The following is a 24,980-nucleotide window of genomic DNA, read 5'->3' as shown; positions in this document are numbered from 1 at the left end:
TGAATACCATCCAATAACAACAACATGCATGCTATTATAATCAATTGATAAATTAATTTAATATTAGTTTTTATTCATTTACTATTAAATGTTTTCTTATTATTGCTTACAAGTTTGTAACCGGAAGCTGTGGGTTGTACTTCGTTTGTGGGCACTCTAACTTTTCCAATTTCTATGACCAGAGCGGGGGGGGGGTCATCGCTTCCGTGTCGTCGCTTCCTTCCGCAGCACCCGGAAGCGGCATGTTGTTTGTTGTCGAGCTGCTAGAGAGAATTCCTTCTCGCTGCCTGCCGTTCCTCCTCCATCATGGGGAAGACGGACTTCTTGAGCCCCAAGGCCATCGCCAACCGCATCAAGTCGAAAGGGCTGCAGAAGCTGCGCTGGTATTGCCAGATGTGCCAGAAACAGTGCCGGGATGAGGTGAGCGCAGGAAGGGGAGCCTCTATGACCAGAGGCAGTCTACCTCGGGATAGTGGTGGGAGGTAGGCGGAAACCGCTATGGGGAGCTGTTTCCTTCCAGCCCTGCACGTGAATTTCGCACGGGCATCTGGTTGGCGACTTGAGTTTCTCAGGTACACTGTCTCTAAACATGGAGGCTCTCTTTTGCTTTCAGGGCTAACCTCCGCAGATAGAACTATCCTCCCCCGTTGTTGTTGTTGTTGTTATGTGCCTTCAAGTCGATTACGACTTATGGTGGCCCTATGAATCAGTGACCTCCAAGAGCACCTGTCATGAACCACCCTGTTCAGATCTTGTAAGTTCAAGTCTGTGGCTTCCTTGATGGAATCAATCTATCTCTTGTTTGGCCTTCCTCTTTTAATACTCCCTTCTGTTTTTCCCAGCATTATTATATTTTCTAGTGAATCATGTCTTTTCTGTTCAAAGCATGAAAACCTCAGTTTCATCATTTTAGCTTCTAGTGATAGTTCTGGTTTAATTTGTTCTAACACCCAATTATTTGTCTTTTTCACAGTCCATGGTATGCGCAAAGCTCTCCTTCAACACCACATTTCAAATGAGATTATTTTTCTCTTATCCACCTTTTCACTGTCCAACTTTCACATCCATACATAGAGATCGGGAATACCATGGTATTCCTCTGTTACTTTATCAAATCCCCCTTTGAAGCCAACCAGGCCGTTGACCATTCCCTTATCTCCTCATACTGAATTACGTTTGGCTGCTGTTGGGAAGAGGACTCTGGGCTAGACAGGCTCCGGATTGGGTCTTCACATGCACATTTTCCTTCCAGCCGCCCATCTAACAAAACAAAACCAAAACTGAGAATGGTGGGTAGTAGATTCAGGGCATGCAAGAGGAAGGGCTTATTCCCATAACAGTGTGCTGTAGTGGTTAGAGTGTCAGACCTGGACCTTAGAGATCAGGGTTCAAATTCCCAATTGGCCATAAAGCTTGCTGGGTGACCTCGGTCCAGTCACAATCTCTCAGCCCCTAACCTACCTCACAGGGTTATTGTGGGGATAAAGTGGAGAGGGAGAAGAACTATGTATGCCACCTTGAGTTCCTTGGAGGATAGGTGGGATATAAACGTAATTACAAATAATAACATTGTGGAATTCACCATGATGAGACGTGGTGATGGCTAGATGCCGTTAAAGAGGGCTTTAAGTGAAGTCATGGAGGTAGATAGGCCTGTTAGCAGTGAAGAGCTATAAAAGCTGAATGGAGCCTCTATGTTCAGAGGCAGTATACCTACAGAGGCTTATGTTGTCTTCTTCAGACCTTCATGGTAACATCTGGCCTGTCGCTGTGGGAAATGGCAGACTTGGTAAACTTTTGGTCTGATCAAGCTGGAAAATGAAGGTTTTCTTATCGTTCCGTGTTTGTTTCTAGGCCAGGAAAATGCTTCATCCATTTTGCATTTCTGCCTAAAGCTTTGTTGTAGAGTTTAAAAATGCAGGTTTGCTAGTCCTCTTGAGTACAACATTCTTGTTTCATTTTTCTAGAATGGCTTTAAATGTCATTGCATGTCAGAATCTCACCAGCGACAGTTGCTGCTGGCTTCTGAAAATCCTCAGCAATTCATGGATTACTTTTCAGAGTGAGTTTGGTCAATATCTTGGCATTGATTTTCCCATTGCTTATTAATTTTTTATAATAAATGTGTAAATACATATTATCTATTTACAATATGAATGCACAAGCAATGTATTTCCAAAAGTTTTCCCTGCTTGCTCATCCTAGGTGGCAAGGAAAGTTGTATTTTTAATAACTTTGTAAAAAAGCATATAAATTATAGATCATATCTACTGTGAGAAAGCTGTAAACAATTGTACATGGTTAACTTGTTTCATATAATTAGTAAAGGGGGACTGTTTTATATAATTGGTAATGGGGGGCCAGAGTCTCTCAAATTGTTCTTGACACTGTCTTCCTTCTCCTAATGCTACCATTTAGTAAGTTTTGACATAATGGCAGCACACCCTACTTTATTAATCCATTCTTGCTCAGGAGGGATTATATGGATGCACCATTTAGTTGGTAGTAACATTTTGGCTGCTTTTTTTTAGGTTTGACTTGTATGCAAAACCTTTTACATCATTTTTTTTAAAAGAATATTTTTATACACTGAGACAATAAGCATTTGAACAAATAATGTAACGTCTTTGCAAAACCACAGATATCCACCCTTCAATACAACTGTGGTTGTTAAATTAAATTTTTGCAGAATGGAGGCTCCCCTCATGGGAAATTGATCTACCCTTAAATGATTGGAACCAAATAATTTTATTCATGTACAAGAATTTCAATGTAACCAAGAGACAGAAGTCTCATGCTGCCTCTGATATATGAGATTAGGCATCTTTCTTTTCTCTCGGATGGAAGAGTTCTGTGTTACTCAAAAGCTGGCATACCTGTCCACAAATCTAAGTAGTTACCTTCATATTCTAGTTCTGTTAATGTATCTTGTCACAAGTGTTTGCACCCCATTTCTTCAACTGTCCCTTTTGTATTTTCCTAGGGAATTCCGGAATGACTTTTTAGAACTACTGAGGAGACGATTTGGTAAATCACTTGGTTGAATTAGAACCACATTTCTTCAAATCTAATTAAAAGTGTTTTCTTTCCAACATCAGACCTGTGATTAACAGCATGTTTTGTTTGTTTTAGGAACAAAGAGGGTCCACAATAATATAGTATATAATGAATATATTAGCCACCGAGAACACATCCATATGAATGCTACCCAGTGGGAAACACTGACAGATTTTACAAAGTGGCTAGGAAGAGAAGGTAAGTCTGTCTTCTCTTTGTGAATTAGGGTTGCGAGGTCCATGGCCTGAGACTGATTCTGTATCTTTAGGAGAAAAGAAAGTCAGCCAAGTGCAGGTGTTCTTGCAACACTCTAATGGGAAAAACCACAAGGTGGAATTCTCCCTTCCCCCTGCACAACTTTTAAAGATGCATAAGACCTCCTGGAGGCTGGGCCTGGCAACCAAGAGGTCGTCTGTATCTTTCAAAGTTGTGCAGGGGGAAGGGAGAATTCCACCTTGTGGTTTTCCCCATTACAGGGTTGCAAGAACACCTGCACTTGGCTGACTTTCTCTTCTCCTAAAGATACAGGATCAGTCTCAGGGATTGAACCTGGCAACCCTATTGTGAATGGATGGCTTCCAAAGAGGAAATCAAGACACATGGCTTTAGGGAGCTTAGTCTTGAAAATGTCTGAGAGCAATATCTTGCTGATGCAAATTATTCTCATTCAGTGGGTCCAAACTCATCTGCCCTAAAGAGACAATGTGGTATACTGGATAGTTGGGCACATAATTAATCTTCCTAAAAATCTTGTGTTTTTTAAAGAAAAGTAGCAAAAAGTTGCTAGGCCTTATGATTCTAAAGATACACTTGAAAGTGTGAGTAATGGCTTTTTGAGATCTCAGATGCCCGAAAGATAGCCCAATGGGCTTTCCAGTGCTTGTAGACAAGACGCCTTGCCCCCTTTCCATAAAAAGCTGCAACTATTGGACTGGGGAAGATGCGTTCAAATCGCCGCTCAGCCATGAAACCCACTGAATGAGATTGGGTCACTTGTTATCTGTCAAGCTGAACCTCTCTCACAGGGCTGTTGTGAGGATAAAATAAGGTAATTCCATATATGTACTGCTTTCAGGCTGTTCAGAGGAAAGGCGGGATACCAACATAGTTGGAATGCCTAGCCAGCAGATCCCTGTTTGGGAAAATCTCATCTCCTTAGTTGCCAGCTCATTCCAGGCCCAAGTCAGTTTTCACAGCAAAATGGCATGTGGGGATCCTGTAGGTCAGCTACCTGCAAGACTGCATCCCATAGGACATCGGGAGCTACCTTATACCAAGTCAGACCCATGGGTCCATCTAGCTCAGTTTTGTCTACACTGACTGGCAGCAGCTCTCCAGATTTTCAGGCAGGGGACCTTCCCAGCTCTACCTGGAGTTGCCAGGGATTGAACCTGGATGCATAGCAGATGCTCTGTCAAAGAGCCATGGCATCGCCCTGTTATTCTAATAACGTCTCTGTAAGGGCGGCCTTTATCATCATATTATGAATGAAAGTGTTATACCTTTGTAACCTTTCTCTTGCGTTACCCTCTCAGCTTTATATACCAGCATTCACCAACCTGCTAACCCTTCAGATTGTTTTGACTGCAACTTCCATCCTCCCTGACCATTGGTCGTGCTAGCAGGGTCCTGGTGCGAGATGTAAGTGTTGTTGAACCGATTGGGAGCAGTGACCACAGTGCTATTAAATTAAACATACATGTAACTGGCCAATTGCCAAGAAAATCCAACACGGTCACATTTGACTTCAAAAGAGGAAACTTCACAAAAATGAGGGGATTGGTAAAAAGAAAGCTGAAAAACAAAGTCCAGAGGGTCACATCACTCGAAAATGCTTGGAAGTTGTTTAAAAACACTATATTAGAAGCTCAACTGGAGTGCATACCGCAGATCAGAAAAGGTACCGCCAGGGCCAAGAAGATGCCAGCATGGTTAACGAGCAAAGTCAAGGAAGCTCTTAGAGGCAAAAAGTCTTCCTTCAGAAAATGGAAGTCTTGTCCGAATGAAGAAAATAAAAAAGAACACAAAATCTGGCAAAAGAAATGCAAGAAGACAATAAAGGATGCTAAAAAAGAATTTGAGGAGCACATTGCTAAGAACATAAAAACCAACAACAAAAAATTCTATAAATACATTCAAAGCAGAAGACTATCTAGGGAGACAATTGGACCCTTGGATGATAAGGGAGTCAAAGGTGTACTAAAGAACGATAAGGAGATTGCAGAGAAGCTAAATGAATTCTTTGCATCTGTCTTCACAGTGGAAGATATAGGGCAGATCCCTGAACCTGAACTAACATTTGCAGGAAGGGATTCTGAGGAACTGAGACAAATAGTGGTAACGAGAGAGGAAGTTCTAAGCTTAATGGACAATATAAAAACTGACAAATCACCGGGCCCGGATGGCATCCACCCGAGAGTTCTCAAAGAACTCAAAGGTGAAATTGCTGATCTGCTAACTAAAATATGTAACTTGTCCCTTGGGTCCTCCTCCGTGCCTGAGGACTGGAAAGTGGCAAATGTAACGCCAATCTTCAAAAAGGGATCCAGAGGGGATCCCGGAAATTACAGGCCAGTTAGCTTAACTTCTGTCCCTGGAAAACTGGTAGAAAGTATGATTAAAGCTAGATTAACTAAGCACATAGAAGAACAAGCCTTGCTGAAGCAGAGCCAGCATGGCTTCTGCAAGGGAAAGTCCTGTCTCAGTAACCTATTAGAATTCTTTGAGAGTGTCAACAAGCATATAGATAGAGGTGATCCAGTGGACATAGTGTACTTAGACTTTCAAAAAGCGTTTGACAAGGTACCTCACCAAAGGCTTCTGAGGAAACTTAGCAGTCATGGAATAAGAGGAGAGGTCCTCTTGTGGATAAGGAATTGGTTAAGAAGCAGAAAGCAGAGAGTAGGAATAAACGGACAGTTCTCCCAATGGAGGGCTGTAGAAAGTGGAGTCCCTCAAGGATCGGTATTGGGACCTGTACTTTTCAACTTGTTCATTAATGACCTAGAATTAGGAGTGAGCAGTGAAGTGGCCAAGTTTGCTGACGACACTAAATTGTTCAGGGTTGTTAAAACAAAAAGGGATTGCGAAGAGCTCCAAAAAGACCTCTCCAAACTGAGTGAATGGGCGGAAAAATGGCAAATGCAATTCAATATAAACAAGTGTAAAATTATGCATATTGAAGCAAAGAATCTGAATTTCACATATACGCTCATGGGGTCTGAACTGGCGGTGACCGACCAGGAGAGAGACCTCGGGGTTGTAGTGGACAGCACGATGAAAATGTCGACCCAGTGTGCGGCAGCTGTGAAAAAGGCAAATTCCATGCTAGGGATAATTAGGAAAGGTATTGAAAATAAAACAGCCGATATCATAATGCCGTTGTATAAATCTATGGTGCGGCCGCATTTGGAATACTGTGTACAGTTCTGGTCGCCTCATCTCAAAAAGGATATTATAGAGTTGGAAAAGGTTCAGAAGAGGGCAACCAGAATGATCAAGGGGATGGAGCGACTCCCTTACGAGGAAAGGTTGCAGCATTTGTGGCTTTTTAGTTTAGAGAAAAGGCGGGTCAGAGGAGACATGATAGAAGTGTATAAAATTATGCATGGCATTGAGAAAGCGGATAGAGAAAAGTTCTTCTCCCTCTCTTATAATACTAGAACTCGTGGACATTCAAAGAAGCTGAATGTTGGAAGATTCAGGACAGACAAAAGGAAGTCCTTCTTTACTCAGCGCATAGTTAAACTATGGAATTTGCTCCCACAAGATGCAGTAATGGCCACCAGCTTGGATGGCTTTAAAAGAAGATTAGACCAATTCATGGAGGACAGGGCTATCAATGGCTACTAGCCATGATGGCTGTGCTCTGCCACCCTAGTCAGAGGCAGCATGCTTCTGAAAACCAGTTGCCGGAAGCCTCAGGAGGGTAGAGTGTTCTTGCACTCGGGTCCTGCTTGTGGGCTTCCCCCAGGCACCTGGTTGGCCACTGTGAGAACAGGATGCTGGACTAGATGGGCCACTGGCCTGATCCAGCAGGCTCTTCTTATGTTCTTAGGGTCTGATGGGAGTTGAATTCCAACACATCTAGAGAGCACTGGGTTTGGGAAATCTTCTAGGTACATTTGTAAATGTGTTATAGGTCAGATGGCCAGGGGTGCAGGAGAAGGGGGCAGTGATTTGAGCATGAAAGAAGGCTTACGTTCCTAAGTCCATCTCTCATGTTTGTAGCCAAGGAGAGATTTGAACAGGGTTCATGCTCTTACCCAATATGCTACACCAGATTTTTTAAATTCAGCAACAGGGACTTGATATACTGCCACGTGCCTGGTTTTGGATTGACTGAAAAAGAGTGTGCGAGCACCCAGATCTTGCACCCTGGATGTATATTCCATGCCTCCTCTCCCTTGTCTACAAAGATTCTAACCATTCCTATGTGTTTTTCCAGGTTTCTGTAAAGTGGATGAAACTCCCAAAGGCTGGTACATCCAGTACATCGACAGAGACCCCGAGACGATCCGTCGGCAGCAAGAGCAGGAGAAAAAGAAGAAACAGGACCTGGATGATGAAGAGAAAACAGCTCGATTCATTGAAGAACAAGTCAGGAGAGGCTTGGAGGGGAGAGAACAGGTCTGCAAAGGTCTTGGATATCAGATTCACAAAGATTGCCGCCCTGGGCTCCTGCTGGGAGGAAGGGCGGGATAGAAATCAAAGAATGAATGAATGAGCGAACGAATGAATGAATGAATACTTTGGTATAAGTAGAATCCTCAGTTCAGGTTGGTGCAGAAGCGGCTTGCCGGGTAGGGGAGAGCTGCCACACTAGCCTCCCGGCAGATGGGTTGCTGTTGCTTACCAGGAGGCAGAGGGGGAGAGGCGGCGGGCAGGTCAACACAGTGCAAACCCACCGGCAGGAACGCCAGATTGTCAGTGCATTTGCCAGCCTCCTGACCTACCTGCCGCCTCACCTTTCTTCTTCTCAGGAAGCAACAGCAACTCCCCTGCTGAGAAGGAGAAGGGCAAGGGGGTGACGGGGGTCGGCATGCTGCAGGCACACAGATCTAGTCTGGCGCTTCTGCTGGCGCATCTGCCCTGTGCCAACCTGCTTGCTGACTCCTCCCTTCCAGTAAACAACAGCGACCTACCTACCGGGAAACTAGTGGAGCGACTCTGCCCCACCTGGCGAGCTGCTTTTGAGTTGGTGGCAACATCCACCGTCTTCCCCATCGTTTTGCCCTCATGTCCTAGTACGTCCCTACCTGTGACTCTACCTGCTGCAGATCTTGCCACTTTCAGCTGCCCAAAGATCCCTTGTCCTCTAAAAGGACTCCACTTCGTTTGTGAAGCCTTGCTTCATGTCTCTCCTTCAACCTCAATCACAACAAAGTGTAAACTCCCAGGACTACCCTGTTTTGCATTCATCGGTTGTGTCCTCAGGCGCTGAAACTGCTCTGATGTCCTGTTGCAGGAAGAACCAATCTACACAGAACTGAACAGAGAAAATGATGAGGAGAAAGGTAAATGGATGTGTAATCCTGTGAATTGTTCGATTTCCAGAGTGATAATTGTGAGCTGCTGATGTGACGTGGAAAAATTCTGCGATCCTCAGAGCTTTGTCTTTTGCCTGTTTGATGTGCAGGTGCCTGACGTAGCACAGAATTTGCAGACCTACTAAGCTCTGTATGTGTATGCATGTATGTTCCTTTTTTCAAAAAAGCTTCTAGACCTTATGGTTGCAGGCAGCAACTTGGAAATATATGGATGTCGTCGGATGTCTCAGGAACCAGAGAGACATGTTTTTCAGTGTCTGTAAGACCAGGAACAGGGAATGTGAGAGCTGCGGGTGATATTATTTTTATTGTTCTTGTTTTCAGTAAAGAGTTGATTATTTTATTCCCCCCCCCATACTTTACTCCCCAGAGATCTCGAGGGAAAGAAAAGGGGGCGGTTTCCACAGACAGGGTTTTTGCTGAAGCTATTGGCAAGCATGTGATTGAATTTATGCAACCCTGTTAACGTCTGGAGAGTGTGAAATATGAGTGATCTTTCTTTCTTTCAGTGGTATTTAATTTAAACAAAGGAGCGAGCACTTCAACAGCTGCACATGCTAAAGCCAGGTCAGTGTGTTTTCAACTTGCTTTTGTGTCCCTGGTCTGTTCTTATTCTACATTTTGCCCGCCTGCGAGTTTTCTGCGCAAGGTCGCAGTCCTCTCCCCCTGCTTTTCCACCTCTCCTATTCACATCTCAGTGAAAAGAAAACATGCTTTGGGTTTGTGCTCCCAAGTCTGGGAGCTGCTTTCTGGCATGTCAGTCTCATTAGTTTTGCTTTCATTTAAAAATTGGCAGCAGGTGATCACCTTGGTAGTGCACAGTCTGCCTTTGAAGGACTGAATTTCAAGTTGTCATGGGTTGTTATCCATCTCCCTGACTCCTCCTTTACTGTCAGTCCCTGACTTTGTGGGCTCTTAACCCCCCCCCCAACTCAGTCTTGCCATCCCCAACCTTCATTTGCTGTTTATTGACCAAAAATTGAAACAACAATTTTAAAAAATGTAAGGTTGTATCCAGTGCTAGTCGGTAGACCCGTAGAAATTAATGGACAGACCTAACTTGGGTTCATTCATTTCAGTGGGTCTGCTCTGCGTTGCACATAGTTGACTTCAATCCTTGTTAGTCCATGTGGAATAAACTGATCACAGTAGGCGAAGGTGTGGAGCAGCCTTTAATTTGCATACTTCTGAGCACAGAACTTGGGTTTTTCAGGAGCAGTGGGACTGGCATTTTGTTGGGCCAATCAAGCACCTTGGAGAGGAGGGAGGGAAGGGGCCTTCAGAAAATGTTTCTGCTTCCCCGAGAAGGCCTTCAGCAGCTGTTCAAGGCTACAATCCTAACCCCACTTCCTTGAGAGCGAGCCCCACTGAATTCACTTACTCCTGAGTAGACATAGTTAGGTTTGCACTGTTAATCTGTGTTCTCTTTCTTCAGTCCGCTTGGATCCAGTGCGCTGAAGGCGGTGGGAACAGTGCCCACAGTTAAGCGCAAAGAAATGTCTCCAAATTCAGGGCAATCTAAAGAGAAGAAGAAGAAGAAGAAAACAGCCCTCGATGAAATCATGGAGGTGCAGTAAGATGCAGTCTCTAGAATTAAAACACAAACACGCAGACAGATAGGCAGAAAGCCACAGAATTGTAAAAGAAGCATGAATCAGCCACACAGGGCTAAAATTGCATCTGAAATGCTCAGGAAAATGAAAAGATGTTTTACCTGATGCTGAAAGGACAACGAAGCAGACACCTGTCAAACTTCTTTAGGGAGAGTGTTGCAGAACTGGCCAGGGTGAGGTGAAGGCACTGCCAAGAAGATCCTCTCTATGCTAGCCACCTGCTAGATGGTGGAGGTGGTGTCTGCAGGACACTCCTTCTTCAAAAAGGAATTGCTTGTTCACTCTGCTCTCGAGAAAGTGACTCTGGAGCTGGAAATCTTAGTGGCCACAACACATAGGTAATCAATCTGTCCTAAAGTTGCCATGTAGCTAACTCGGGGGTAGGGAACCTTTTCCAGCCAGTGAGCCAGATCCTGGACTCCCCCACCTGCATTTCCATGCCTTGGCAAATAGGCGGGACCACCTACCAATCAATCACCTGATGTCAGGTGACCCATTTTTCCTTTGTAACACTGCAAAGGAAGATCTAAATGAACCCAAATGGGGCTTGAATCACACATGACATTGGGTGTAGTTTAGAGGAAACAGGCCCATGGGCCGAAGATTTCCCACCCTTGGCTAACAGCTTGGGGTATCACATGCAGAATCCATTATTAAAGCATGTAATGACCCTCTCACAACTTTTGAGAAAACATTCTTGTGTTTAAGATATATTCTCCTTCCTCTAAGGAGCTGAGGGTGGTATATGTGGTTCTCTTCTGTCTACCCAATTTTCCCTTTACGACAATCCTGTGAGTTGCATGAGGCTGAAAGACAGTGTCTGGTCCAAGGTCTCCCTGTGAGCTTCGTAGCTGAGTGGCAGTTTGAACCCAAGTCTTCCTAGTCCAAGTCTGACACCAGGGAAAGGAGTGTATCTCGGGGACAGAACACACGCATTGCAAGCAAAAGGCTCCAGCTTCAATATCCAGCATCTCTAGGTAGGGCTGGAAAAAAACCCTGCCTAGAAACCCAAAAACCACTGGCAGTTGGTTCCAAACCATGGCTAAGCACAAGTGCGCTAAGCCATGGTTTGGCTTTTCACGTCTTCCAAAATTGGGCTTGTGGTTTTGCTCTACTGGACGAGCCATGGGCAATAAACCATAAGAGAAATCTTGGTTGCAGCTTGTGATTCGTTTGGAAGGAACTAAACCACGAGCCTGGGTTTTGGTGACCCTCTGTGCCAAGCTTAGCTCTGCAGGACAGCGGAATGATGGAAGAGGAACCAGTCATGTCACAGAGCCTGCATGCTGGCGCATTCTTGCTAAGCCATAGCTTGGCTGAGTGTGCTGCATGAACCAGGCCAATGTGGACGACGCTGATCTAGATGGAGCCATGCTCTGACTCTTTCTGTGAGTGGCTTTCCATGTTGCACAGCCAATACCACTGCCCCATGCTGACTCTTCCCCTCACTACAGAAAGCGAGCGCATACAGTATTATTTGCACTTTGGATAAAATGTGATAGGGCCACTGGGGAGCATTTTCTGATGGGAAAAAGTGTATAATAACCTGAGGCAATAATAAAAACACACTTATGCCACACCATGGCAAACAAGTCCAGATTCTTGCTGTTGAAATGTTGGGGGAGGGGCGAATGGAGATAAGCCCTCATGCTGTTGTGGATCATCCTGCCTCTCTTGATTTGAAAAAAATGGCTTGCCAGCTCCCTTTGGGATTGCAATGAGACCCCTGGTTGATGCAGTGCTTGATATGGTTTAACTCTCAAGGCCAAATTTGTACCAGTCAAATGTTCTTTCCTCTCTTAGTTTGAAGAAGAGAATAAAAAATCTGCCCGGACGGACCACTGGCTACAGCCTGTAAGTATCCAAATGATGATCTGGATCTTGTCATCCTAGTGTGATTTTTTTACTTTCAAGCCTATTCTGTGAAAAAGATACTCTGTAATGGAATAGATGACTGATTTGCCAATGTCTGGACCAAAGGATGTAGAGTTGAAAGGGTAGCACCTTTTTAAAATCTGTGTTCAGAATGAATCAAAATTGTCCTCTTTCATACCTGCAGTGTTGTATTTTGCTCACAATACAAAGCTTTTATATTTGCATTCATATCCCATCTAAACATCACTCTGGATGATCACCTCAATTACACTTAGTTGACAAACCAGGATCTGGAACCGCTGTTCGATCCCGCTGTGTTTAAGCTAACTTTGATTAGAACAAACCACAGTTCCTTGAGTTCAGGTGTAACAAGGAACTGTGGAGTTTTGTTTTTTGTTTCTAAAATGGAAGCTTTCATTCTCCTTATGTTCAAATGAGGTGAGCCGGAGGTTTGCTGAGGCATAATCCCAGTCACTTGAACTATAGATTAAGTCGGGTGAGGAACTGCAGGCCAAATGTGGCCCTCCAGGCTTCTCTGTCTGGACCTCAAGACACTTCCAGGCTGTTCTTCCTCAGCCACCCCCACCTCTTGCCATGCCACAACTCTACTTTGCACCTTCCTTGAGTATTTTAACCTGGCTGGAATGTGTCCTTCAACTCTGATCATGCGCCTTGCGTGCCTGGATGGAAGACAGACAGGAGGGGTATGAGTCTGGACAAATGTTACATTCGTTGCTGTGACCCACTTTTGCCTCTGGTGTTGCCGGACGCTGGCATGTGGCCCTTGAAAGGTGGCCCAGCAGGCAGTTTGGCCCTTGGGTTGAAAAAGATTCCCCACCCTTGGTTTTCAAAGATTATCAGAATTGGGATGAGAGGTCTGTGTGGATTACAGGTTGTTGCAACCAACGGCGCTTCTCTGGATCAAGGGCTAACTCTCAGAATTGAACAAATGCTTCTCTATAAAAAAAAACTGCACAGAGAAAACATGGGAGACAGGAACAAACATTACAGGCTAGAACTGTTCTTCCTGGCACGGTAGCTTTCTGTACACCTCAGGGAAGGGTGAGCAATGGGACCAGGGCTGGAGGACCAGAGTGCAGGACACGGAATAACGGGCTCAAGTTGCAGGAAGCCAGATTTCGACTGGACATCAGGAACAACTTCCTAACTGTAAGAGCAGTACAACAATGGAACCAATGACCTACAGAGGTAGCAGGCTCTCCAACACTGGAGGCCTTCAAGAGGCAGCTGGACAGCCATCCGTCGGGAATGCTTTGATTTGGATTCCTGCATTGAGCAGGGGGTTGGACTCGATGGCCTTATAGGCCCCTTCCAACTCTACTATTCTATGATTTGTGACCAGATCCTCTGTCCCAGCTGATAAAGAAACAAACAGTACCTCTGAGTTGCAGCCTTGGGCCCTTCAGCGAAGGGAGGCAGTGCGTTACAGGTAGCCTTTGCTGAGATGCATGGAAAATTATTTATTATTTCCATTTATAGACCGCTTACTGTCTAAAAGATCTCAGAGTGGTTTACAATAGAATACACAAGGTACAACAAAAAAATCAAATGAATTTACAAAGCAAAATACATAAACAATATATATAAACACTGCATAAGAGTCAGGATTCACCAAGGGAAGCCCGTAAGCCGCCCTCCCCGCTCTATGAAAGTGTCAGAAAACTGAAATTATGTTGACCATGGAGGAGGGCGACAAGCAGGTAAAAGGGTATCGCTCCCCTGGTGTGTCTTGCTGCCATTTCTCTTGCCTCTCCTTCCTCCTGGGGTGGGGGGCGGTAGGAGCACCCTCCAACTGTGAGGCTCCAGGAGTCCAACCTCGGCGGGCCTGTGTGTCCGTTGTTCTGAAGGTGGAGCATCTCTCCGGGAGGCACGTTGTGATCAGAGAGCAGAAAATGAGAAGAGACTAAACTACCTGAATGTAATTAGTCCTTTTTTCTTTCTCTTTTTCTCCCCTCCCCCCTCAGGAAATTGTGGTCAAAATTATAACAAAGAAACTTGGTGAGAGATACCATAAAAAGAAGGCAGTTGTTAAGGTGAGTGCATCAGCCTTTCATTTGTCAATGGACAAGTTGTTGGGGTTGAAGGGGGAAGTATGCAGTTAGAGCAGCCATGCATTGGGACCTGGAGGGTTTTCTCAGGCACCAGTCTGCATCCCCTGTAGGCTGCGATGACTTAAAGCAGAGATGAGGAACCTGTGGCCCTCCTAGATGGTGCCAGGCTCCCCACCATGATCCCTAACCATTGGCCATGCCGGCTCGGGCTGATGGGAGCTGGAACCCAGCAACAGCTGAACGGCTACAGGTTCCCCAGCCCCTGTAAAACCTGGCATTGGACCCAAGAGGGCTGGGTTCATATCGGGTGCCTTGGAAAAGTTACACCACTTTCAACCTGAGTTTCCCGTCTGAAACTAAAAAGCAGGGATCCACATTTCCATTCATCACCCTCACCATGGCGAGTGTTTCATTGCCTCTAACAAGGGGGACGAGAAGAGCCCCAACCTAGGGGATCTTTCTCTATATGTAGTGGTTATTGGTTTTCACAGCAATGCTGCAGCCCTCCCAAAATATGGCGGCTGGTACATAGGATTGCTGTGTGACCCTGCGTATGACAGCTTTTTTGGCTTTGCTTCTACTTCTTTTTTTTCCAAGTACATAATTTTTAGTGTAAGGGTATAACCAAAGAAGCATTAGAGCATTACAAAAATCACAATCGACAGGAGCTGTTGGGGTTGAATAATACACATAATAATTTGTCGTGTAAGTATTACGAAGTGTTGGGGGGTTTTGCGCTTTGCTAATCACAACCTAGAGACCTTCAATCTCCTTGAGTACAGTGGAACTAAAGACCGCTTTAGAGGTTACAGAATTGGCTTGTGTGCAGAACGTTTCTGAGCTGCAATGCAGGGGGTTCCAAAGTGCCGTCGGCTGCAGACCACCACTAGTCTGTGAGCTTCATTCAGGTTGTGGAAAGTTTTGATTTTAAAAAAACACTTTAGCATCCGGCAGAGTACATTACAATTGCTAAACGGGCGGAAAAACTATAACGTGGTTCACTGTGACCCTCTGCCATTTTCAAACAGTCTGGCGGGGAAAAGGTTGGGAACCACTGCTCTAACATATGAGACAGACGAGCACCATATATATGCTATGAGGGAGGGACCAGAGCTCTGTGGTAGAGGACGTGCTTTGCATGCAGAAGGGCCCACATTCACACCCGACCATCTCCAGTTAAACCAGGTAGCAGGGGTTGGGAAAGAGGGTTATCTGCCCGTGAGCTTGGGAGCTGCTGGCTATGTCAGGGTGGACAGTGCTGATCCTGATAGACAAATGGTCTGATCTGGTTAAAAGGCAGATTCCTTTGTACTGATGGATGCTTGTGGTAGGGAGCTGTGGAGCCCAGTTGCCCCCCAGCTGGCAGTTGCAGACAAGGAAGGGGCTGGCTTGTGCAGCTGTGGCAAGCTGAGCAGGCCCTAGCCAGCTGGGGAGGACTAGCCTCAGAGGGAGGCAATGGTAAACCCCCCTGAATACCGCTTACCATGAACACCCTATTCATAGGGTCGCCATAAGTCGGGATTGATTTGAAGGCAGGCAATTTCATTTTTTTTCATGCGTAATGGAGGGGAGGAGTGTCTATTCACCGTGCACACTACATGGGTATCCGATAATATAGGGAGGAGGATCCTTTAGCACTCCAGATGTTGCTCCCATCATTCCTATGGATTGGCCCTGCTGGTAGGAGCTGATGGGAGTCCAGCAACATCTGGAGGGTTTACAGGAGTGCGTGATTGAGTGCATCAGGGCTATTTCTTAAGTGTGTTTAACACTAGCCGTTGTTACCTTTCCACCCACTCCTCACCCCTGCAGTCTAGGTGACCAATAGTTTAGACAGTCACCGTTTACCTCCCCTTACCCCGCATAAACAATAACAGATTCTCCCTTGGAATAAATACGTGTGATGGTGATTATATGGTAATAATATGTATTAACATGACCAGATGTATTAATAATGTTTACTAATATTAACAGGAAGTAATTGACAAGTACACCGCAGTTGTGAAGGTGATTGATTCTGGAGATAAGCTGAAACTTGACCAGACGCATCTAGAGACAGTGATCCCAGCACCAGGTAAGCCGGCTTGCAAGCTTTTTTCCAGACCGGTGATTTCCAGTTTCCATCCCCTAGGCAATTTTTCATCCTCAATGATTGTGGCTACAAGCAGCCTTGCAAAGATTTGGTTTCCTCGCCGAAAGCCACGCTCGGCTAATTAGGATAGTCAAATCTGAAACATCTCATTAAGATGTGTATTTTTTTTAAAATCTGATCTTCATGATTTCGTGACAGATACTTAAAACGTAGCAGCTGCAGGCAGTCTGCCTAACATGTCACATTTGACCACTAGGAGATGGGCATTTTCCTTCTGTTAAGCAAAGCCAGCAGCGTACATCCTTTTTAAAAATATCTGTGTATATGATATAGAACTTCAAAATCATTTAACACAGGTGACATCTGCTTTTAATTCTGGTTACAATCTAATTTTCTATACCTCGATATTTGTTTAACCTAACCGTTCCTAGATACAGGAGGGCTTTTACTTTAGCAAAATACAATGTGCTGCCATCAGCCCTCCTACAGGGCAGGTATAAGAAAATTGCCTATCCTGATAGAGTCTGCCCGTGTGGTGCTAAAGTAGTAGAAACGGTTACCCATGTGTTACTCCACTGTCCCTTTTATTATGATTTACGTACCTTATTCTTAGCTCCGATCCTAAAACAAATCTCCCTTGAAGATGAAAAAATGATTGTACATTATCTCCTAGCGGACAAGACCCATCAGGTTACATTAAAGGTGGCTAGTTTTTGTGCAGCAGCAATTCGCACTAGAAAGCTTCTAACATCATTAAACACTTTACAGTAGTGTATAGCACAGAGAAATTAATGGATACTAAATTTTTGAGCTCTCAGCTCCTACTGTTAAATGCTATTTTTATCCTTCTTAGTATAAAATGAAATTATAAATTTAATATTTATATCTTAGAAATATGACTGGGAAATTGTTCCTGTTTTCTGTATATATTATACTTTTTATGTTTTGTACACTCTGGCTGGTCTTTGACTGTAATAAAGATACTTTGTACTGTGTGAAAAAGTGGGGCAGGACAGCTGATGGATAAGGACCGACTTTCTCACACACACACACACACGCGCGCGCGTGCGCACACACACTGCTGTTGCTGCATCACCATGCTGATCATTTCTTTCAACAAAACATGGAGGAAAATGAAGATGGCACCAGCCATTCTAAAGTGACATTGGCATGAATTTTGAGTCCTCTGTTAGACTGTCCACCCTCTGAACCATCCAGCTGGCATCTCAATCCTGACTGACATGTTTTCTTCTGATACAGATGAAAACTTATTTTGTATGCTTTAGAGGCGACTTTGATCTGTGCCAGCAATAGAGGCCAGTGCAGGAGCACTGGGGTGTTGAGGGTGTATGCGTCAATAAGGCCAGAGGAAGACATTCCCCAGGACAGTTGCTGGGGCTGCTCTGTGAGCTCACTGTAGCTTATGGGATGCCTGCTGGGGGAGCGGTACTTTGAATTAAAACCTTTCCCGTTAGTTATGCCTAAATGGGTGGACTGAGCAGAGTTTTAAACCCTGAAAGACAATCAGCCTAGTCTTTCTGCTGTTGCGCACAGTGGCTTAGTTAGCAGAAATTGACCGTAGTAACAGGGAGAGAAATCTGTTTCTGGTCCATGTCAATTTCACACGTGTTCTCTTATAAGTCTGCTCAGTTTCATTTCCACATTCATCTGTGATTAAATATATGGAAATTCATATTTATATGTGTATTTTATCACAAAATATGACTATCTCCGTGCATGCATTTCTAAACCTAGTTTATCCTAAAACACTTTTTTTTACTGCTCAAATTGGATTTTTTTTTTACCTGAGAACTGTGTTGCCAACTTCAGAGCAATGCAAAAGCCAAAAGATAATTGATTCTGATCCATGTATTAGTCCAGGAGGTGTAAATTAGGTTGGTTTACTAAGAAATGTGGACTGAGTGAAATTATCCTCCATCCCTAGTTGCCCTTAGCTTGTCGTCCTGGGGCTGTGGGTTGAAATCCCAGCTTCTCCCCCTCCCCATGCCAAAAGGCAGCAGGGGAGTATAGTTAGTAAATTATATGGGATGGGGGGAGAAGTTCAGTGGGTAGAATGCAGAAAGAGTCAGGTGCCAACCCTGTTATCTGTGCAGGTTTAGGGATGCCCTTTGAGACCTTTGGGATTTATTGCCGGCCACAGGATATAGTGTTCAGTTCGGTTGACTCTCTGTAAGGCAGAATCATGTATGTTCATGTTTCAGGCAAAAAGGTGCTGGTTTTAAATGGAGGTTACAGAGGAAATGAAGCCACTTTAGAAAGCATCAATGAGAAAACATTTTCCGCAACAATACTCATTGAAACTGTAAGTATCTTTTAACGTCTGCTGTCTCATGGTATGCCATTTGGAAATTTAACACTGCAATCCTAGCTTTGTTTATTCGGAAGTAAGCCCCACTGTGCTCAGACAGTCTTGCTCCCAGGTAAGCATGCAGGGGACAGCAGCCAAAGCGTCCCTTTGGGTTTACTGGCACCTTAAATGAGAGATTGAAATGCTTCCCACCCCCAGATTTCCATATCCCTTACACTAGAGCTCTAGATTGACCTTCTCACCGATCCTGCATGATGCTGTGCTGAGTCCCAATCTACCCACCTCTCCATTTTGCCTGAGGAAGCATTCTGTGTATCTCTAAAGCTTGTATCAGTATTGTTTGCATAATGGGCCATGTCCCCTTGCCTAGTTTTCTGTCTTGCTTTCCCTTCTCTGATCATGTTGATTTCATGAGCTAATTTACTTGAGAGAAAAGGCTACCAATTGCAATCCAGCAGGGAGAAAATATGAGAAGTGCTCCATTGGATCAGGCCAAAGGGGGCTCATCTAGTCCAGCACCCTGTTCTCACAGTGGCCAACCAGATCCCTTTGGGAAGTCCACAAGTAGGGTCTGAGCACCAAAGCCCTCTCTTCACTCGGGATCCCCAGCTCCCAGTATTCAGAGGCAGACTACCTCTGACACCGGCAATGCAACAACATTCCCTCCAGTGCTGCCATGAGAACTGTGTACTGCCGCTGATAGCCTTATCCTCCAATGAATTGGCCTAATTCCCTTTTAAAGCCATCCAAGTTGGTGGCCATCATTGAATCTTGTGGGAGCAAATTCCATTGTTTAATTATTTGCTGCGTGAAGTCATTTCTTTGTCCGTCCTGAATCTCCCACCATTCAGCTTTATTGCATAACCCTGGCTTCTAGTGTTATAAGAGAGAAAAGAGCATCTCTAGATCCACTTTCTCCATACCATGCCTAATTTTATGCACCTCTTTCAGGTTCCTCCTTATGCACCTTGTTTCTGAAATTAAAAAGGCCCAACTGTTGTAGCCTTTCCTCATAAGAGAGTTACTCCAGCAACCCTCTGTTTGTCTCATTGTTTCCCTTTGTCTGACTTCCCTCTCCAGGGACCTCTGAAAGGACGTCAAGTTGAAGGCATTCCCTACGAAGACATTTCCAAGTTGGCCTGAGAAGACTGGAAGAGCTGAGGGACTCTGGGAAGTATCTCATTCAAGGAAGCTCCACTTCGCTAGACTCCACTGTGTCGGAGTTTTAAAATTTGTATTTTAAAAAGCAAACAGTTCTTTTTTGTAAAGGATCTTGTTCGACATCAGTGGTTCTTCTGCCTAAATCCCTTCCATATACAAACTCTTGGATAGCGTAATATTTAATTTCAGTGTCTCCAATGCGGCTGAACTATGCCGATGGAAACAGCCATTATGTTCAGCCCTCTCTACAATATGCTGCCAGCTATGAACAACTGCACACTTTCAGCTGCTGTGTAGAGCTAGTCGTATATTTCTTGCAAAAGTTGAAGCCGGTAAACAATAAGGGGTGATTAATCTACTGGTAGAGTTAAAAATATGGGGGCAGGTTGAAGTGTGCCAGGGAAGGGCTGGACTTCCTGGCTCCTGTCCCAAAAGCACCACAACGAGGCTTTTCTTTCAAGTAACAGAGAGAGTTATATTCAGGGAAGCTCGGTACAGGTTCAAAAATGGTTTCAGGATACTGGGGGTTGCAAGCAAGAGTCTGAGAGCAAGGTATGGAGTAGCAGAGTGGACGGTAGCAGTGAAGATGTCCCAACAAGTCTCCGCGCCCTTCCCACTAGCTGTAAAGAGCGAGGCATGGCGACTTGTGGGATTCAAGACTGCACTTGCAGGCAGGCGCTTCAGCAGGGAGGCTGTCGGTGTCGACAGAGGCAGCGCAGAGTCTTGGGCGACCTTCCCCCAGGGCGCCTTTTGCTCTGCCTCCCACCTGTCGAGTCGATGGCTCCCTCAGTCCCCAGCATCACGTCCTGCTCCAAGGGTGGGGATGACAGCCCCTTCTCCAGCAACTTTAGCAGCAAAGGGGCTGGGTCTTCATCTCCCCACCACCACCACCATTTGCTCCAGCTCACTCATCCCCTCTGTCTCCTCCGCGTCTGTCAAATGCTGCCACTCTAGCCCAGACCTCGTTGGCACTGCAGGGCTCGCAATAGGCACTGTTTCTGTGAGCTGATACTAAGGTAGATGCCCCATATTATCTGGTCTGCAGCTGTCATTGATGAGTATGCACTCAAGAGAGCCCTTCAGGCAATGCTTCCCAATTAAACCCAAAGGCTGGACCAGGCCAGTTTGCTTTTTTTGCTGCTGCCCTGGGAGTCAACAAGTCAGCACCTCTCTATCACCAGGCCACCATTGTCTCTTTTGCAGACACATATGAGTTAGTCACAGGGGTGTTTTTAAGAAGAGAGTTGCCTGGGGGAGGCAGAGGCTGGTATGCCTTACTGCCACCTCTTGAGGATCCGAGCCTTTGCCGCCCTGTTAGCCAGCAGAGTTCACAGCTAAGCCTGAAGCACATTTCTGACGCCCAGTTATAGGTGCTCATGGAAAGCAGCACCTTTGGGTGATGGCTCACTCTTTTCCTCGCTTCAGTTTGTGTTGCATTTTCCCATCACCCAGAACAGATTTGGGGGGGGTGTATGGGGGGAGGAAACGGGAAATCCCCTTGTGTGATCTCACTAGCACAAGAGATTAGTTGAATGCCACCTTATTTTTGGAAAATAGAGTATGGCAAGGTAGCTCTAGCTGTATGTTCAGACACCCTGTTTTCTGCTTCTAGACCTCTGCTCCCTTCAGGATGCTCTTCCATCAACTTCAGGAGATTTGTACAAAAATTGTATAGTGGCTTGTGCAGTGAATTTTTATTGCCATTTTAAAATGAACGAGAGAATCTTTGTCAGTGTGATGTTTTTCTTAATGCATTTGATGGTGTTAGGACCTCCTTGAGTTAAGAATCTGTGTTTTCACAGCAACAGACAGTAAAATAAGTTGGCTTGAGGTTTTCTCTCCAAGAAGCAGCTGAAAAAGTCTAAATTTAATTTCAGGAAGGGATCTGTTTTTTATTCCCTACTGATTTCTCAATCCCCAAATTGCTAAGCTTCCATAAGCCCTCCTGAAGCCTTTAATTCTAAATACAGGATTTAGGTTTTCAACTTTCAGATTCTGGCATATGAATCTCCCTTGAAATTTTCATTGGGGAGATGCAGAACAAACATTTTCAGTTGTATCGTTGAAACCTAATCGCCTATACCTGTGCTGTAAAGTTGACTCCTAGGTACAAATGTCCGGTTTTGAGTTTTGGAGCTAAACATTATTGTTGGGAAATCTGAACAGGCTGTAAATACGAAGAGCTCATTGTTCACACTTAAATTCAGATGGACTCTCTTTTATAATGTGAGATCCTACTTGATCTCTACAGCTCTGGAGCTCATTCTCCCAATGCTTGCCACACACTGAGCATTGCCCCATTGCATGTCGGGAGTGCAGTGAAGGGGGAGATCTGTGTGTACCCCCATGTCCCCATCTAACCATTTTCCCATGTGGCAGAAGTTTCTCAAGATTCAGAGCTCAAGTAACTTGAAGGATACATACCAAAAGGGACATGGGAAGATGCACCCGTGTGCACACACATACCCTGGGCTGTCCTGGGATGCTGTTTGTGTACATACAGGGGGGAGGGGAGGACAAACAAGTTTCTAGTTCCCCATAAGGGTGCTGTACTCTTGGCAGGGAAACATTGCTCCTTTAACTGATCATTTTAGTCTACATTCATCTAAGCTTGTAGTTAACACCTCAAGCCTTCTTAAACATCACAATTGTGCTTGTAGCAGTGACGTTCTTAGATAAAAATTCTAGGTAAGTTGTATACGCTCACTGAGGCCTCCAGGAGGGCTTCGCCAAACAGACTGAACCGACGGCACGATCCCAAAAGGAAAGCTTTTTATTCTATTTGAAAAACATGGTATTTGCCCTACCAGAAGAAATCTTCCTATATATTGCATGGCCAGCCTCCCTTGGCTTTATTTTCAAACTCTGCATTGTATGTCACTGGTTTTTCTGCTTCCCTGTTCCAAGGGAGCAGCATTCTGTCAACGGCATCAAGAAGGGATATGAACCACCCTGGCTGGCGGAGAAGTTGGCCGTTTTCAGGGAAAAGAAGGATTTGTTGTGCTGGGGCAGGCAGTGCAAGATCTGCAGGCCACGTCTAGCTTGCCAAGGCTTTTCCCTTGGAAAAGGTTTCACCGGGTTCACAAGTAAATCGCTGCAGGGCTGGCTGGAGAAAAAAGCCTTGGCTCATCAGACGCTGGCTTTTTCTTCCCCCTGCTTTAAGCCCGCCCCACCCCCTCAAGGATGCTTTGGATAGCTGTATAAAGTGGGGACCAGGTAATCTCTGTAATGCCCGTCAAGGAAACCTTTCCCGTTGTTATGCACAAACCAGCAATGAACGCCAGTTCCAAACACGCGATCCAGGCGGAAATCTTTTTGCAGACCTCTGCACAGAAAAGGAAAAATAAAACTTTGGAAAAATTGTAACATGCAACCAAACTGAATTGAAGAACAGTACTCTCATCACCCTCGCTAATCTGCCAGTTCCTGGGATTCTGTTTGGTGGGGAAAACTACAGCAGTAAAATCAGTAGAAAACAGATGTTAAGTTTGCAGTGAAGATACACTACTCCTGCACAGGAGGTGGGGGGAGTACCTCATCCTGTTCCATAATGTACCTTGAACAAAGAGCTCATGTGTAAGTAAAACGGCATCTTTTTACACACGCTCTCTATGGCTGATGTGAAAGGTAGACAGTGAAAAAGGCAGATAAGAGAAAAATCAACTCCTTTGAAATGTGGTGCTGGAGGAGAGCTTTGTGCATACCATGGACTGCGAAAAAGACAAATAATTGGGTGTTAGGACAAATTAAACCAGAACTGTTACTAGAAGCGAAAATGATGAAACTGAAGTTATCCTACTTTGGACACATCATGAGAAGACATGATTCACTAGAAAAGACAATAATGCTTGGAAAATCAGCAGGGAGTAGAAAAAGAGGAAGGCCAAACATGAGATGGATTGATTCCATCAAGGAAGCCACAGACCTGAACTTACAAGATCTGAACAGAGTGGTTTGTAATATATGCTATTGGAGGTCACTGATTCATAGCATTGCCATAAGTCATAATCGACTTGAAGGCACATAACAACAACAAAACTCTTTTGAGCGTCTCCACGGCTAGGAGGCTTTGTTTTCAGTCTAACCAAATGCCTTACCTGGTGACAGTGAGCTTGTGGCCTTTCACTACCATGGTAGCTTCAGATTTCCCCGGATCTTGGCCAGGCCGCTCATTGTAGATTTGTACGTCTGGTTCAAGAGCGAACTGCCCTGGTGAAGGAGAATTTTGCAGGCAGGTATGGAGGTTAATAACTTCGCTTCCCAGGCCTCTCTCTTGGGCCCTTGGAACTCTTCCCAGGCTACCCTCCACACTGGCCCCCAAAGCGTCTTTGCCTGGCTGGAACATGCCCTTGAACTCGAATGCTCCCTCTTGTCTCCCTGGACTGAGGAGGCAGAGGGGTATGTGCAGAAACTAGCCTATGGTGGTAGGGTAAAATTCACTGTGGTTGCTCCGCCCACTTTTGTCTCGGGTCCCTCCCACCCCTGGCATGTGGTCTTTGGAAAGTTGCCCAGAAGGGAAGGCAGCCCTTGGGCACCCCTGTCTGCCTATTTAGCTGATACCCGCTTCCTTGCAAGTTCCTGCCCTCTGGAGCAACAAGAGGACAGGACTGCTCCATCTCACAGGGCAGCCCTTCAGATGCTTGAAGATGCCCATCATCTGCCTAAACTAGGGTTGCCAGGTTCAGGGCCTGAGACTGATCCTGTATCTTTAAGAGAAGAGAAAGTCAGCCACGTGCAGGTGTTCTTGCAACTCTGTAATGGGAAAAGCCACAAGGTGGAATTCTCCCTGCCCCCTCCACAACTTTTAAAGATACAAAAGACCTGTTGTTGGAGGCTCCAAGAGGTCTTCTGTATCTTTAAAAGTTGTGCAGGGGGAAGGGAGAATTCCACCTTGTGGTTTTTCCCATTACAATGTTGCAAGAACACCTGCACTTGGCTGACTTTCTCTTCTCCTAAAGATGCAGCATCAGTCTCAGGCCAGGAACCTGAACACCCCAGTGCTTCCAGTCATTCCTCTTACGGCTTGGCTTCTGGACCCCCTCACCATCTTGATCAACATCCTCCGGATGTGCACTTGTGTCCCTTCAATCGTATTCCCAGCTGTAATGAACCTTGATGTACATGGAATTGGGCAGGCTCACATTCTTCACCCCCTACCCATGCCTTTCCCTCCTTCTGCGCTTTCCCCAATCTGTTTTGGATTGTAAATTGCATGGGACCAGGGAGCTGTCT

At 45.2% G+C, this 24,980-nt stretch overlaps 2 protein-coding genes across 3 annotated transcripts in view; one reads left to right on the top strand and one right to left on the bottom strand.

Annotated features, from left to right (window-relative positions):
- Nucleotides 1–164: 164 nt before the first annotated feature.
- KIN (Kin17 DNA and RNA binding protein) lies at nt 165–21,474 on the top strand. Its single transcript, XM_061638302.1, has 13 exons — nt 165–420; nt 1,968–2,062; nt 2,984–3,027; nt 3,133–3,255; nt 7,505–7,686; nt 8,525–8,573; nt 9,116–9,173; nt 10,042–10,174; nt 12,023–12,073; nt 14,080–14,148; nt 16,141–16,240; nt 18,481–18,581; nt 19,668–21,474. The coding sequence occupies exons 1-13, from the start codon at nt 307–309 to the stop codon at nt 19,728–19,730; spliced, it is 1,182 nt and encodes a 393-aa protein (XP_061494286.1). The 5' UTR covers nt 165–306; the 3' UTR covers nt 19,731–21,474.
- Nucleotides 21,475–22,503: 1,029 nt separating this feature from the next.
- The window catches only part of ITIH2 (inter-alpha-trypsin inhibitor heavy chain 2), a 49,690-nt gene continuing 47,213 nt past the window's right edge, over nt 22,504–24,980 (bottom strand). For both annotated transcript variants that reach the window (XM_061638298.1, XM_061638297.1), the window contains 2 exons: nt 23,846–23,957; nt 22,504–23,073 (listed from right to left, as the gene is read on the bottom strand). In XM_061638298.1, coding sequence (XP_061494282.1) covers nt 22,926–23,073; nt 23,846–23,957 — 260 coding nt within the window. In that variant the 3' untranslated portion in view covers nt 22,504–22,925. The remainder of the gene's footprint in view (nt 23,074–23,845; nt 23,958–24,980) is intronic.

Source organism: Rhineura floridana, chromosome 8 (assembly GCF_030035675.1).
Source record: "Rhineura floridana isolate rRhiFlo1 chromosome 8, rRhiFlo1.hap2, whole genome shotgun sequence".
Taxonomy (NCBI): Eukaryota; Metazoa; Chordata; class Lepidosauria; order Squamata; family Rhineuridae; genus Rhineura; species Rhineura floridana.
Note: the sequence above shows the minus strand (reverse complement) of the source record. Positions and strands in the feature narration are given on the sequence as shown.

What these genes read in the sequence shown, in the direction of transcription:
- KIN (XM_061638302.1), top strand. Translation starts at nt 307, where the DNA reads ATGGGGAAGACGGACTTCTTGAGCCCCAAGGCCATCGCCAACCGCATC. An exon ending in TTCATGGATTACTTTTCAGA is followed by an intron (nt 2,063 to 2,983) that starts GTGAGTTTGGTC and finishes GTATTTTCCTAG; the next exon opens with GGAATTCCGGAATGACTTTT. An exon ending in GCTTGGAGGGGAGAGAACAG is followed by an intron (nt 7,687 to 8,524) that starts GTCTGCAAAGGT and finishes GTCCTGTTGCAG; the next exon opens with GAAGAACCAATCTACACAGA.